Genomic DNA, 14,894 nt, shown 5'->3' with positions numbered 1-14,894 from the left:
AGCAGTGTATTTATGACCAGTGAGGCATTCAACTCAAAAAACATCAACAATGTTAAGAATTTCAGACTGAGCTACCACTTGGCGATGGATTAACCCTCTTATTTATTAATACTGATAGCTGAGACATTAACTAGACAGACAGTTTGAAATACACACAGTTCATCTACTACATCAGCCATGAACCCAGAAGTTCAGGATGGGTACTAACATTTTTAATTATGGAGCTCATGCTCATTGGCTAATAAAAAGGATGTATTGCAGTAACAGATTTTCCTGTTGAGGCCACTGCTGTCTTAATCACCAAAAGGAAGGGAGGAAAAGACACTTTTCACACCCAGGATACTCTTGCCCAACTTCTGTAGATAGGATTAGCACATCCAGCCTCAGGGACATAAGACAGGACTAGACTACAGGCAAAATACTATAGAGATGTGCAAATAAAGCTCTTATCAAAGTGATCACACTGCCCTCTGTGGATTAGATGGGAAGGAGGAACAAGTGGGGAAATGCCACACTACACTGGAGATGAACTTACTGGTGATGTGTTTTAATTCTTAGACATAAACAAACATGCACATGAGGGCAACATTTCAATTTATTAGAAAAAAAAATACAAGTTTGGCAATGCAATTAATTGAAACAAACTAAAGCCACAACAAAAGTAAAGTGTTGACATGCAGTATATGAGATGGTTGAGAATATCTTTTGGAATGAATACTACTTACGCTAAATGTTCATCCTCAAAGTATTACAAAAGAGGATGCTAAGCGCTATAAAGGAATTTAAACCGATCATTGCTTCATCTGGAACACAGTTCAAGCACACAACATGGTGCCTTACACCAAACCACCAAGAAACAGTAAAAAAAATATCCACAGAAAACAATCTGGCCATAAAAAGACTGCTGAAAACAATGTGAATGCATAATGCAAACGGCTGGGAACAATTTGCAGAGCAGTTTCTCCATACAGAAAAGTTCCCTCACCACAAAGATTACTGTGAAGAAGTATCGGGCTGCATTTTAAAACTGATACAAAGACACCGTTCACTTATTTCAGCTAATATGTTCAGATTTTTGTTCCAAGTGTGGTGACAACAGCCTGTAAGTAAGGAGGAATATTAATGGTTGAATAAACATCAGGCTGGTTGTAAAGAGATTAACAAATCAACTAAAAATGAACTGTTTGACACACTGGGGGTGGAAAAAATAATAGATACACCTGCTCAATATAATGCATCTAACATACATATCACTATCTTTGTGAAGCTATATTTTTAGGTTTGTTCTGTCAGAGTTGTTGATTTAATCTTCAATCCTTTCTGCAATTATGTAAGGTTCTCCTGCTGTTTTGTCCACCCACTCTATGTGCTTTGTGTGCAACAAAGAAAATATTTACAATCTATAGATTTAGCCAGAGCCAAAATGTATATCTCAACTCAGTTCAAAATAACATCTATAACTTTAACAGATGTATAATCAGGATGAGGAGTCACGCTTAACGTCCACATCCAAAAGTCTTATTCCAGTCTTCATACAGCTCCAAGTCTTTTGATGAGACACTGGGTCGTACCGTCTTCAGGGCCTCCTGGAAGTCAGTGTAGAGGATTGGTCGCACTTGATCTGCAGTGATAGTGGCAATGTCACTGAGCTGGATGCTGCGGATGGGCCCCAGTGCTGCCTCTCGACACAGCTGAGTCATGTCAGCCCCTGAGAAGCCCTCGGCGGCTGTTACCACGCTCTCCAGCTCCTGCTCTCTCAGCTGGTTCTTCTCTTGAGTCATGAGGTTAGTTACTATCTGCCGACGGGCCGCTGCTTCAGGCAGGGGGATGTATAACCTCTTTGCCAGGCGGCGGCGGGCAGCCTCGTCTATCTCTTGAGGCCGGTTGGTAGCGCCCACCACCAGGATGCGGTCCTCGGCTGCCGTGGCCGCGCCATCTAGCTGGACCAAGAACTCCGTCTTTATCCTACGTGATGAGTCGTGCTCCCCGTCTGTCCGCTGGGACAACAGTGAGTCAATTTCATCAATAAAAATGACAGCAGGCTGGTGGCAGCGGGCAATGGCAAAAAGGGCTCGCACCATTTTCTCCCCCTCACCCACCCACTTGGATGTGAGCGATGAAGCACTGATGCTAAAGAAGGTGGCACCTGACTGGCAAGCTATACATTTTCCAATCAGAGTTTTTCCGGTCCCTGGGGGTCCAAACAACAGGATGCCTTTGGGCGGACCACGGAGGCCAGTAAAGATGTCAGGTCGCAGCATGGGCCAAACCACAATCTCCTTTATGGTGGCCTTGGCAAACTCCAGGCCTGCTATGTCATCCCAGGTGACAGGAGGCCCGTGGTCCATGATCTCACTCATGATCAGCTCGATTATCTTGGGCTCGAGGTTTTTCAGGCGCTCGTCCAGGATCTGAGGTTCCTGAATGGAATTACGGCTAGCTTCTTCTTCCTCCTCCGGTCGTGGAATAGGTGACACAAATTTAGAAGACGCACCTCGAGGCCTGTTAGCACCCAGAGATCTCTTCACAGTTGCTGCCATGGTCTGACCTCTCGTAGGCTGATTGGAGTGTTTTTTCTGTTGATCAACAATGAACTGCTCACGAGCCGTTCTAAAGTTGCCACCAGCTTGCGGGTCAGTACCCGCTTGACCTCCGTGTTGCCCCCTGCCACCATCCCCTCCATGTGGGTTGTAAAAATTCTTCCGCTTAGAAGGATTGGAGGTGGGGAAGTAGGAGGACTGATTGTTTTGTGTACCCCATGCAGGGCCAGGGTTTCCCTGTGGATGACCTGAAGAAGAATGACTAAACACAGACTGCGGTCGGGCTGGAGGTCGGGAGAAGGAGTTTGGATTACCTGACATCCCCTCAGAGCCTCTTGGCCTCTCTAAAGCAATATTAGTAGCAGGATTACTGGTAGTATTGTTAACCTCTGTTTTAGGCTGTGGTGGGCCCATAGGTTTGAACAATGCAGCCTCTGACCTGACTCCAACACATATGTTAACATCTCCTGCTGCCACCAGGGAGCCTCCTCCCCCTTTCCCTGCCTGTATCATCCTCTGCACGCAGGGCAGCTCCAGCACACTCTCTGTGGTCAGGGATGACTCCCATTTGTCACTGTAGTTCTTCTGACTGCGGGCCAGATGCAGCGCGCTTTCTGCGTAGTTGTTAAGCCCTGTGCGGGGGTCATCAGAGTCCAGCACTGCGGCGTAGCGCTCTGAGTAGGTCCTGAGCAGGCTGGCCATGCCGGCCTGAGAGAGCTGGGAGCTTGCCCATGCATACTGAATGGAGAGGATGTGGGCCCGGTAGGCATCGGCCGTCTGTTCAGGTGTACAGTTGCCAGATGAAATGTCAAAGGACCTCCTCTGCCATTCGTCCAGGTGTGCTCCACTCATGCCTGGCCTGCTCCAGTCTGATGAAGGAGAGGGGACAAAGGTTATTAAAAATGCATGACATCAGTAAAAGCCGAGGTGCACATCACCCCTGACCCAAACAAACAAAAAGTTGCATCTCATTACATTACATTACATTCTGTGATATGCATGGGCATATGATACAGGAGCCCATTGATTTAGTATTGCACTTCCATTAACCCCAGTGCCTCACAAGAACAGAATAAAAAAGCATGGTTCAAACTGATGAAGCAGCAGAGGCTGAGATATCCTGACTATAGAAAACATGGCTCAAGTAACAACAACAACGACAACAACAAAAACAATAACAATAACAATAACAAAAACGCTTCATCCAACTCAAAAACATCTGCGTTAAGACCCTCCCATGTCTTTGGAATTTCACACTTCAATGTTTAAAGCATACTTTGTTAGTCTCCATGCCCTCAGCTGAGATGACCTCTAAACATAAAGGGTTGTTTCCTCAGTCTTGACAAAGCTCTTCCAGAGCAACAGAGAGCAATACACAACTGTTTTCACTTAGTAGCTACTAACATTGAATATTAAGTGACAATTTGTAAAACTGGTCAAACGCCCCTTTAACGACATGCAGCTACGCTAAATATCTAATTTGATGAATATGTAGCGGTACTGGAGGGACGTTCACTAACAAAGCTGCTGCAATGTCATCTAACTTTAGGTCATTCATTCAACTGGCAGGGAAACCTAGCTAGCTTAGTCTCCATGACATGCAGTTATAAACAGTCAACTCGTTCTAACTTACAGACTAACGATACAGGCATAACTATAGTGTTCACTGAAAATACACCACAAACACAACAAGCCACAATACTGAGGATGACGGACGACACTTACTATTAGAGATATCTTCTGCAATTATGGCAAAAATAAATAGGTGCTACACTAACGTTACATACACAAGTTCTAAAATGTCAACTTGTTAAAAGCTGCTGTAATTTTACTCGTTGTTTAGTTGTTCCCGCCACCTGTTTCTTCTTCAGCAGTACGACTTACGGCCACGTTCCAATTCGTTCCTGAAAAAACATAAATAATCTTTCAGCATCGGTTTCACCTAAAGTAGAAACCCAGCCAAAACTAACCACACGTTAGTCGTTATTTAATTGACAAAACGTCGACTTATGATGGAAATATAAGAATAATAAAGAGCCAAGCTAAAGCCATTAACTTATTTGAAGATATTGGAACGGGACCTATAACTTGTCACAACTAGGGAGTGCTCCATTCATCCCCCAGGTTCGCCCAGAGAGTGGTAACGATCTGTTAATGTGCTATTATGCCGCTATATCAATTCCCACGTAAAGCTTTTTGATTCGTGATAATACATTATAAACTACTATGCAGTTTTACCTAGAGTAAAAACCTTTGCCTTGAGTTTTAAAACTTATATTCTCCGGACTGTGGATTCAACACAGGGTCCGACCTGCTAACTTGAGGTCTACATCGCCATCTTGTGGCCACAACATAGCTACATAAACACAAATTAGATTGTCGCTTTATCGTGTTGCATTCTGGGAAACGTAGTACCAGCTTTCTTGAAATTTTATTCTGGGAATTAATTTCCGAAATAAATTATTGTTAAATAAAGGATACTTTTACGTACATTGCATTCCATGTTGCATTATTTTACTTTTATTAAGTAGAAGAAACAATAAAATATGAAGTACTCTTGACATTAGTGTACGCGTAAACTACACTAACCACAACCGTGGAGTTTTTTTGTTTATGCTGTCGACACTGGATGACAGCGGCGACTGCTGCTGAGCTTCAGATCATACGCCGCCGTGGGAAAATAAGCTGCGTTTGTGTAGCTAACTAACGTTAGGTAGTTAGTTCACGTTTCGCACTATTTATTATTAAAGTATTTGTCTTTGAGGAGAGATCACAGGAAAAGTTTCCTGAATAGCTGTTCATAGTGGTAGCAGTCCGTTAGCTAAAGCTAAACCGGAGACGGGATCTTAATTAATCCAGACGGGACCAACCCCAGGAGCCGGGTAGCAGCAGTCAGTCACACCCTTGTCTGGGGTTAGTGAAGGAACCCTGTATGCGCAGCAATCTTACATTTCTATCCTTCACACGTTACGATGTTGTATACAGATAAATGTTAGCCTCAGACCGAAATTGGAGCTTTTGGCCAATATTTTGAGTTAACTGGGAAGTGTGGACTGGATATGACTGACTCATCATCATGGCACGGACAGAGGAGATAACCCTGAACAGTCGGTCTGCTGCAGTGCCAACCAGACAGCCTCGTAACTAGCTAGACAGCTAAGTTACACATTCGATCGTTTCTATTATATATTTTCCCTCGCAGTGAACGTGGCATTATGAATACCCCGATGTACACATTTGTTTCCCGTGACGACAACAGCACGGTTTATGCAGAAGTTTCCAAAATCCTCCTCTCAACTGGACAATGGAAGAGGCTGAAAAAAGACAATCCCAGATTCAACTTAATGCTTGGTGAACGGAACAGACTGCCCTTTGGACGTCTGGGTAAATATGTTTTTTTTCTAATATGATGTTGATGTAGTGTTTTTGTGTGCTATATTTGGTGTACACCCACTCAGGATGAGGCAGCAGCTGTGACTGCGCAGAGCTGCTTGCTCCAGCATCCTGTGGAAACACTGTCTCTCTCTCTCTCTCTCTCTCTCTCTCTCTCTCTCTCTCTCTCTCTCTCTCTCTCTCATGTAGATGTGCAGTTGAGGCTCTGAAGTGTACACGCAGATGTTTAAACGCATTTTAAAATGTCCTCACTTGGATTTTACAGGCCACGAACCAGGACTGGTTCAGCTGGTGAATTACTACAGAGGAGCAGACAAGCTTTGCAGGAAGGCGTCGTTGGTAAAGTGTGTATCTGTCTTTTTAAAATGACAAATCTGCATATTTTGCTGTCGTTCATGTTACTAATGTACTTGAATTATGCAAATGAATTATTCAAAGGCAGTTACATTGGCTGACCACTTCCCTTCTTTACCATTAGGCTAATAAAGACCAGCCCGGAGCTGTCCGACTCCAGTAACTGGTTTCCGGAATCCTACATCATCTATCCTACCAACCTCAACACCCCTGTTGCTCCAGCTACGAATGGCATTAGCCATCTGAAGAACAATCCCAAGACGGATGAGCGAGAAGTTTTCTTGGCCTCATATCACTCTAAAAAAGAAAGTGGGGAGGGCACAGTGTGGATAGCCAAGTCTTCTGCCGGAGCTAAGGGTAAAAACTATTATCCACGTTTTATTGGTTTAAATCCAAGACACGAGTAAGCTTTAGTCAGACCTTTTTTTCCTTCAGTGTCTTCTTAAATTATATCACCGTATTGTTGTATTGTTTAAGTTTTAAATTGTGGTAAGTGGAAGCTTTACCTATTTGTTTTTTATTGCAACAGGTGCTGGTATTTTGATATCCCATGATGCTAATCAGCTGCTGGAGTACATTGATAATCAGGGACAGGTTCATGTTATTCAGAAGTACCTTGAGAAACCTCTGCTTCTGGAGCCGGGACATCGGAAGTTTGACATCAGGCAAGTCTTTTATGTTAGACTGACAGAGAATGTGCTAGTCCGTCTGGACTTTGTAACTGAGGCTGATATGGGTTCTGTTATGCCATTGCTAGGAGCTGGGTGCTAGTGGACCATCACTACAACGTCTATTTATACCGGGAGGGTGTGCTGCGGACGTCCTCAGAGCCCTACAACAGCTCTGACCTGCAGGACATGACCAGCCACCTGACCAACCACTGCATCCAGAAGGAGCACTCCCAGAACTACGGCCGATACGAGGAGGGGAACGAGATCTTCTTTGATGAGTTCAGGCTGTACCTGCTGAACACTCACAATGTCACCCTGGAGACCAACATATTACCTCAGATCAAGCACATCATAAAGTAGGTCCTTCTTAATTTTTATTATTGGATCTCATTTACTAGAAAGCACAGCTTAGGGTTCCTGCACACTGGCTGTGTGGCGTGAGCGTGTCAGCTGCGTGGCGTGTCCGCTTTTATTTCAGCTCCCATGTTAACAGGTTAGAGCTTGCACACTGGCTGCATGACACCCATCTCTCAGATGACACCCTCGAGCCGCACCCAAAACGCGTGCATGCTAGAAATAGGACCTAGGCCTACTTTTCACGCGACACGCAAGCGTGTCGGAAACTTTCCAGGCAAAATAGAATAGGAAAAGATGTTTATATGTCATTTTGACACAAATACATATTAATAAATGACATTTTGATGTTTGAAAGTCTCTAGGTTTTGACATAAATGCAGACATTTAAGGTAATCTGTTGAACTCCTTTTCAAATTGTATTTCAATTGGATTCTGATAAAACAATAACATGGACTTTATTATCTCAGGAAAGGGAATTGAAATATAAAAATATATATATCGAAATATGTGCAAACAAATGTACAAACTAAAGTAAGTTGAACAACACACTATTATTTCATTTTATCAATGGTAAAAATACATGTGTACAGACAAGACTAGCAGCAGCAGCGCCGCGTCAGATACGTTTCTGGTGTGCAAAGACAGAAAACGCCACGCAGCCGCCACGCAACTGACACGCAACAGAAACACCACGCTCACACCACACAGGCAGTGTGCAGGAGCACACTGCCTGTGTGGTGTGAGCGTGGTGGGAGCCTTTAGCTTTCACACATAACATTGAAAACAGAAATACATCATTTCTTTTTTTTTTATTGTGTGTTAACTTTTCCTGCTACAGCTTTCCGACCGAGGTCACAAAGCAGAGGGGGGACACTTTGTTTCTCCCACTACGCCTCTAAAGTCTGTACTCGCTCCAAAGCTAATCCCCGTCACTCTCTGACTCACTCTGCCACACACTCCCCAGCATACACGAATGCCATTCTGTTAAAGAGATGCGCTAGAACGACACAGACACTAGCGCACAAGTATAAAGCTTCAGGCCTCTTACGTAGGCTACGGTGTAGAGTAGATCCCCGGCAGAAGCATAAATCCCACTTTAGTGTTGCGGAAATGTGACTTTGGTATCTGTCACATACCAGCTACCATCACTTAGACGAGGCATTTTAATTCTGCATTTCCTTTTCAAAGGTCAGCGATTACTTAATGCCTGAAACATTCCTAATGAACTGTATCAAGTGTTTGCACACGGCATGAAGTCTGTTTGTCGAACAGTCGGATGATTGGAAATTATTTTGCTGTCTGGTTTCACAGGAGCTGTCTGACATGTATCGAGCCGACAATCAGCACCAAGCACCTGTCCTACCAGAGCTTCCAACTATTTGGATTTGATTTCATGGTGGACGAGAGCTTCAAAGTCTGGCTCATTGAGATCAATGGAGCTCCAGCCTGTGCACAGTCAGTAACATTCAGCTGATCGTTCTTGTTAAAAATGTTTATTTCTGAGCATCCTTTTTGGTTTCACTTGTTTCTTTTCCATCTAGAAATCTCACAGTCTTGTATTCTGTCTCCTGTTCACATCTATTCCTTCAGTCTGCATTTAGACCGAGCTGTTTGACTTTTGTTTACATTATGGTGAAAAGAAGCTTTGAATCTATTGCTCTAATTATCTAAAAATGGGTTTGGGGAAATGTTAGAATATTTGTTTGTTGTTTTTTGTTCCACGGAGGGTTAGAGTCAAAGCTACACGTTAGAATTTTGCTCCTCATGAATTTTTATTTTTGGAACTTTTGACTTTAAGTGTCATGGGAATTAATTTCCTATGAGAGATATTAAACCAGTCCCAGCTAGCTGTGGATTTTGAGTTGTTCCTATAGACTTTATTTGAACTCATTAAGTAGGGCTGGATATTGTTCAAAATCTTTCGACACCGATACCTTGACTTGAATACCGGTTCCTGAGCAATACTTTTTTAAGATACCAATTTTATAAAAATCTGCTTTACACATTACATCAACAAAAAAAAACTTGGTTTTAATTTTTCAGTTAACCCCTTAGGTTTTGAAATTTGGTTCCACACGACAAGACATTTTGGCTATGTTCAGACTGCAGGCAAAAGTGGCCCAGATTTTTGGGGTCAAGTGACCAGGTCAGACTTCTTCAGAAGTAGTGTCCACACTCAAATCTTGCCCAGGTCAGATTTTTTCAAATCAGATTTAGACCACATCCATATGTGGGCCTGAATCAGACCCAGGTCTGATTTTCTTTTTTTAGAGGCGGATTTGATACGACTTTTATGTCAATCTACATCGACATTTGTCACAATTATGCGCCGGCGGGAGTTAGCCCTAGACACAGTACAATTAGAAACTTGACTAGGCCGACAAAATGGAGAACAGCGATGGAGCAAGTCAGTGGAGGGAGAGTGAGGTGTTAGACCTCATTATGGCGTTTTTCCATTACAAGGTACCTGCTCGACTCGACTCGACTCGGCCGTGGTGCCCCGTCCTCCATTTTCCATTGCAGATTTAGTACCGCCTCATGCCTGAGGCGAGCGTGGCTGGTCGGCATAGCGCTGCCGCAGGAAACTGCTGTGACCTAACGTGACACACACACACAGAATGTCGAAGGTGTGTTGTTTTTTACTCTTGGCATGTGGCTGTTTGCCACAGCCAGAAGACAAATTGTGTTTCAAAAGAAGCTGGAGGCAGCAAAAAAAACACCGCTGGCTAAACTATTTAAAAATGGCGGTTTTGTTCAGGACACCCCCCGTCTGTCGCTAGCAATGATGACGCAGTGATTAGTGACGATTCTCTCCGACCAATCAGTAGTCTGCAGGTTTTCACGTCACCTTATGGTATCGCCTCAGCTCGCTTAGAACCTCGACGGAGGTGGTATTAAAAAAAAGTACCTGTTAGCAGGTACCAGGGACTTTTTTTCATAATGGAAAACCAAAAAAGGCGAGTAGAGTCGAAGCGAGTCGAGCAGGTACAATGTAATGGAAAAACGCCTTTAGTGTATGGGGAGATACTTCAGTTAAATCAAAACTAGAAGGATCATACCGCTCCGTTTTTGAAAAAAATAGCAAAATAGCCAATTTGGCTCTCTTTCTCTTCATTCTTCTCCTCCTCAGCACCTGCTCATTAATGTCACGGCTGCCATTACACAAACATTTTGAAATAAAAGCGAAAATGCTTACTTCCTCCATAACCTCTCAAACTTTAGTGCAACAGCGTGCTGTGTCTGATGTCATTGTTATTGTTCTTTTGCGCATGCGGGTCAGTTCAAAACTTCAAACAGTTCACGCTGGAATCTGATATAGGCCACATTTTAAAAGGTAATGTGAACAGCCAAACAAAAACTCAGATCTGAGCAAAAAATCCGAATTAAGCATTAAAACTTGCGGTGTGAATGTAGCCTTTTTGATACTCAATGGTTACTGATGAAATTCAATCGGAGCCTAAAAAGTATTGAACTCAATAGCCAGCCCTATCATTTAGTCAGAAACACACGTGTGATGGCAAGTTGACCCTCCTATTTTCCCTTCCCCCTCCAGGAAACTATATCCAGAGTTGTGTCAAGGTATCGTGGACGTGGCCATTTCCAGCGTCTTCACCATGAACAGCGGCAGTGACTGCCCATCTGCTTCCTCTTCACCTTATTCGTCCTCCCCATCCTCCATGTTCACCACCAACTCCTGCTCCTCTCCCAAATTGAGAGGGCCTCTTCATGTGGGCCCTTTCACTCGGCTGTAAGCACACGCGAATGTTCCCCTCGTCTCCTCCGTACACGCTTCTTTCATGCTCTGTCCTCACTCCTCAACTCTAGCGGAGAAGCAGCACATGGCAGCGAGCCCAGCCTTTAATTGTACCTTGCCTGTCAGGGAGTCTTTCTTTCTGTGGAAATCACTGAGCGGCAGAAATGATCTCTGCTCTCCCGGTTATGCATATTGTTACGAATGTGAGGATGGGGATGAACGGATCAACAAACTTTTCTGGGAGTTTCTGAATGAGGACAGACGCCCTTCCATCTCAGTCCCACCACCAGTTTCTCCACAAGCAGATTAATGGAGGACTGAAGGATGCAGAGATGCTCCAACTGAGACTGTAGTGCCTTACATTTCCAGCCACGCTTCCTTAAAAAAAGACTGCCAGTTAGCTTGCTCTGTCACTGTGGCTTGTACTTGTTCTATAAGCCTTTGCACTGTTGCTCAGTAAAGTCAATGCGGTCATGGTCAGTCGGCAAGAATTAGCTTAAAAATGTATTACTTGACATGTGAGATCTTAGTGAATTTGTGTAAATTGGAATGCTATTTATCTCATCAGACACATTTTTGTCTTTTTTTTTTTTTTTTTTTTTTTTTTAATTGCAGCTTACCTGCAGCTATCTGTGCCCCTTAGTTTCATTTAGGAATGCTAACAGCGATCAAGAGTTGTTAAAACGTACAAAGACTTGTATACTAACCCGATGTGTCTGATGAGCCAAACATTCAAGACGTCAAGGTTTGCCTTGAAAATCAACATTCCTCTAAACTTAGCCGTGTGGACACCACATTTTATTTGCGTTTAGGGCAGCTGGGTGATATATACGTGAACAAGGAGACCGTCCTTCATCTGGTAAACCAAGGTTTAAGTCCGTCCTAACGAGTGTCCCTGACCCCTGACCTCTCTACAGCAGAGAGGAAAGAAAAGTATTAGCCTGCAGTATTCTGTTCTCAACTCATTCTTTTACAAAATAGTCCACCTGAAGACTATATGGGCGTTTTATTTGTCATTTGAAGAGAGCATGTTTGTGTGAAAGCATGTAGTAGAATGCATCCTCATACGAGCCCCCACAGCACTTGTTGTCCCAGTTTGTAGAGCTGCCCTAATGACTGTTTTATTTCTGACGTATGAAAAGCTAGACTTGTCATTGTAAAGTGTCGTCAACAAGTGTGTGGATTATGTTTTTGAACTGTTGTAACGAAAGTAGTAGTAGGTTGTGCAAAGTGTGTAAAAGGCCCCATGAAACGAAACTGGCAGGACACAAGAGACATAACAGAGTTGATGGAGACAAAAAAAAAACATCATACTTTTTACACTGCGCTTGTATAACATTGTATGTCAAATGTGTGTTATTACCACAGAAAAAGTCAGCGGACATCCAGCGGCTGCAAGGATAGACACAGACACACGTCTTCATCCCGTCACTTCCTCTTCTTCAGTTACTGCTTGTGTTTGATCATGCCACTGTATGAACCACTCTCTACTGTTTTTATTTCTATCGGAGTTGCATTTCACGACTGTTTTTTTTTGTTTTGTTTCATGGGGTCCTTGAAAGATTTCAGTTCTTTTCTTTTAATGAATCTCTCTGTGAATAGATAAGACTTTAGAGGAGTAACTCTCTATTTTATGTTACGGTTTGTTAGAAAGAAGTGTTTAGTTTTTCCTCAGACATGAACCTTTAAATTAGCTAAAATAAAATGTGCTCGTTGGGTAGTTGATTCAACTGTTTTGTCTCCAGGAGCTCATTTGAAACAAAATAAGTCATTATAGGAGTTCTAGTAGGCGTGTCTCTCGTAATGTTAGAGTCCCCTCTGTTACTCTCTTCTAACCTCAATTCAAATGTGTGAGGCTTTACATCCCATGTTGTGAGTAACTTAAGGGACACCATCGGAACATTATTGTTTTAAATCGCTGTGTATTTGTGTTTACAAGATGACTCTGGGAAATGAAGGATATGTAGACGGTCAGAAAGATGGAATAGTTACAGAGCAGCTTACACTGACATGAAACTAAGACATGAATCCATTTCTGTGATGTTTTGCAGAGCCCTGATGTAGCCGAAATGCTGTTTTTGAAAGTTTGGAAAAAATATGTATGTTATGGTTTTGTTGACAAATGGGTTAAACGTGTTTGCTGATTTTTGAAGTATCAGAAGAAACTGTCAGTATTGGAATTCAATTTGTAGGGAAATGTCTTTCTATCAAAAGGGAAAGGTGCCTTAGGGGGAATTGCATATTGATAAAAAAACAAAAAGAAGCAATGGACCTCCACAGCATTTAAATGCACCTTCATTCGTTTCTTTGTATTGAAGTGGTTTTGCCTCATTCATTATAAGACCTCTTTTAAATTCAGTGATGTCATTTTTCTCCTATTTTTCCTAAGTTTCCTCATCTTTACCAAAGATCAAATTCCTGCTGTATTTTCAGTGTCTGTAAAGGTTTTTGTAGTTGCTATAATCTGGACATTATCACATCAATTGGCTAACGTGATTCAAAATCAAGGATCATATTCAGAGGGATATCTGTGCTGTGTTTCTGTTCAGTGATGTTTTATCCAAACTCTTGCATGAACAATTGTCTTATCAGAAACAATATTACGAGAATAAAAAAATATTACTAGTAACAAGCCTCTGTCATGTGTACATTTCTGCTTTACAATCTGATTCCTTCTTGCTTCCAATCTTTATGCTAAACTTGATTAAACACATCCGAGACCAACTCTGTATTGGACACAGAGATGAAAGTGACATCCATCTGCTCATAACTGTCAGATGTAAACAAGTGTATTTCCCAAAATGTTGGACTTTTTCTCTAATATAAAAAGATTTGTGTGTAAATATATATATATATATATATATACAGTATATATATATATATGTATGTATATATATATATATACAGTGTATATATATATATATATATATATGTATATATATATATATATATAGATATGTATATATATATATATATATATATATATATATATATATATATATATATATATACATATATACATATATATATATATGCTAGATTGGGAATGATTGAGATTTCTCTTGGCACAGCTACCAGAAGACTTCCAACTTTCAGACAGGTTGCTCACGTCACATCTACGTCTTCAAGCTCAGTCCATTTTCTGATTATTTTACAATCTCATTGTCTTCTCCTTTCTTTCTAATCTCCAATAAACTTTACAGCATCAAGATGTTCGTGTGTTTGGATTTGAAGCACCTACCCAGTCAATTACAACAGCCTCAATGTTTGTGCCCCTTGGCACATTTTGGAGGCCACACATTGAACAGTCTTTCTCTACAATAACAATAACAACATGAATTGTATGTAGTGCTTTAAAATTGACTCCCACACTGCATTACTGAAGGGGAGAACCTCAACAACCAAGTGTCATCATGCAGCAGCTTCTGAGTTACATACAGCAGTCAGTTAAAATTATTTGGGTTATCATTAAGAGCTATTGCTTAATTCTGAAAGTAGCAGCTGGAAGACACAATGCAATGCACCAATGTTAAATTTTCTGTAGTCTCACAACTCAGGCATGTATGCAGATACTCTGACATGTATCATCCAAATACTGTTGAAACATGGCACAGATGATGCCCAAGTTTGTGCTCATGTATGACCACTTTACAGATCTAGAACCATTCGACAAGGTTTATTACTGAATCGCAAGTATGTTAAACTGTGACATCTCACACCTATTTCAGTTTGCGGTTGTATTTTGGTTCATTTATTCCCACACACAAATGAAATGATGCTTCACTGGTAGTCGAACAGTTAAGTAATGTGTTGTATTATTTTCTT

General features: G+C 42.0%; 2 protein-coding genes across 4 annotated transcripts; one reads left to right on the top strand and one right to left on the bottom strand.

The window, feature by feature from the left end:
• Positions 1-575: 575 nt before the first annotated feature.
• On the bottom strand, positions 576-4,918 carry fignl1 (fidgetin-like 1). 3 transcript variants are annotated; one of them, XM_031284324.2, is made up of 3 exons: positions 4,779-4,839; positions 4,266-4,444; positions 576-3,409 (listed from the first exon to the last, which is right to left on the bottom strand). In XM_031284324.2, the coding sequence occupies exon 3, from the start codon at positions 3,390-3,392 to the stop codon at positions 1,497-1,499; it is 1,896 nt and encodes a 631-aa protein (XP_031140184.1). In that variant the 5' UTR covers positions 3,393-3,409; positions 4,266-4,444; positions 4,779-4,839; the 3' UTR covers positions 576-1,496. The 3 variants fall into 3 exon arrangements, with proteins under 3 accessions (XP_031140184.1, XP_035848484.1, XP_035848485.1); XM_035992591.1 differs by lacking the exons at positions 4,266-4,444; positions 4,779-4,839 and adding an exon at positions 4,852-4,918; XM_035992592.1 differs by lacking the exon at positions 4,266-4,444 and having other exon boundaries at positions 4,779-4,847.
• A 234-nt stretch (positions 4,919-5,152) lies between these two features.
• ttl (tubulin tyrosine ligase) lies at positions 5,153-13,698 on the top strand. Its single transcript, XM_031284268.2, has 7 exons — positions 5,153-5,924; positions 6,199-6,277; positions 6,412-6,644; positions 6,817-6,952; positions 7,045-7,314; positions 8,627-8,770; positions 10,869-13,698. The coding sequence occupies exons 1-7, from the start codon at positions 5,756-5,758 to the stop codon at positions 11,065-11,067; spliced, it is 1,230 nt and encodes a 409-aa protein (XP_031140128.1). The 5' UTR covers positions 5,153-5,755; the 3' UTR covers positions 11,068-13,698.
• The last annotated feature ends 1,196 nt before the right edge of the window (positions 13,699-14,894 follow it).

This window comes from Sander lucioperca, chromosome 15 (assembly GCF_008315115.2).
Source record: "Sander lucioperca isolate FBNREF2018 chromosome 15, SLUC_FBN_1.2, whole genome shotgun sequence".
Lineage (NCBI taxonomy): Eukaryota > Metazoa > Chordata > Actinopteri > Perciformes > Percidae > Sander > Sander lucioperca.
This window is presented reverse-complemented; position numbering and strand designations above follow the sequence as displayed.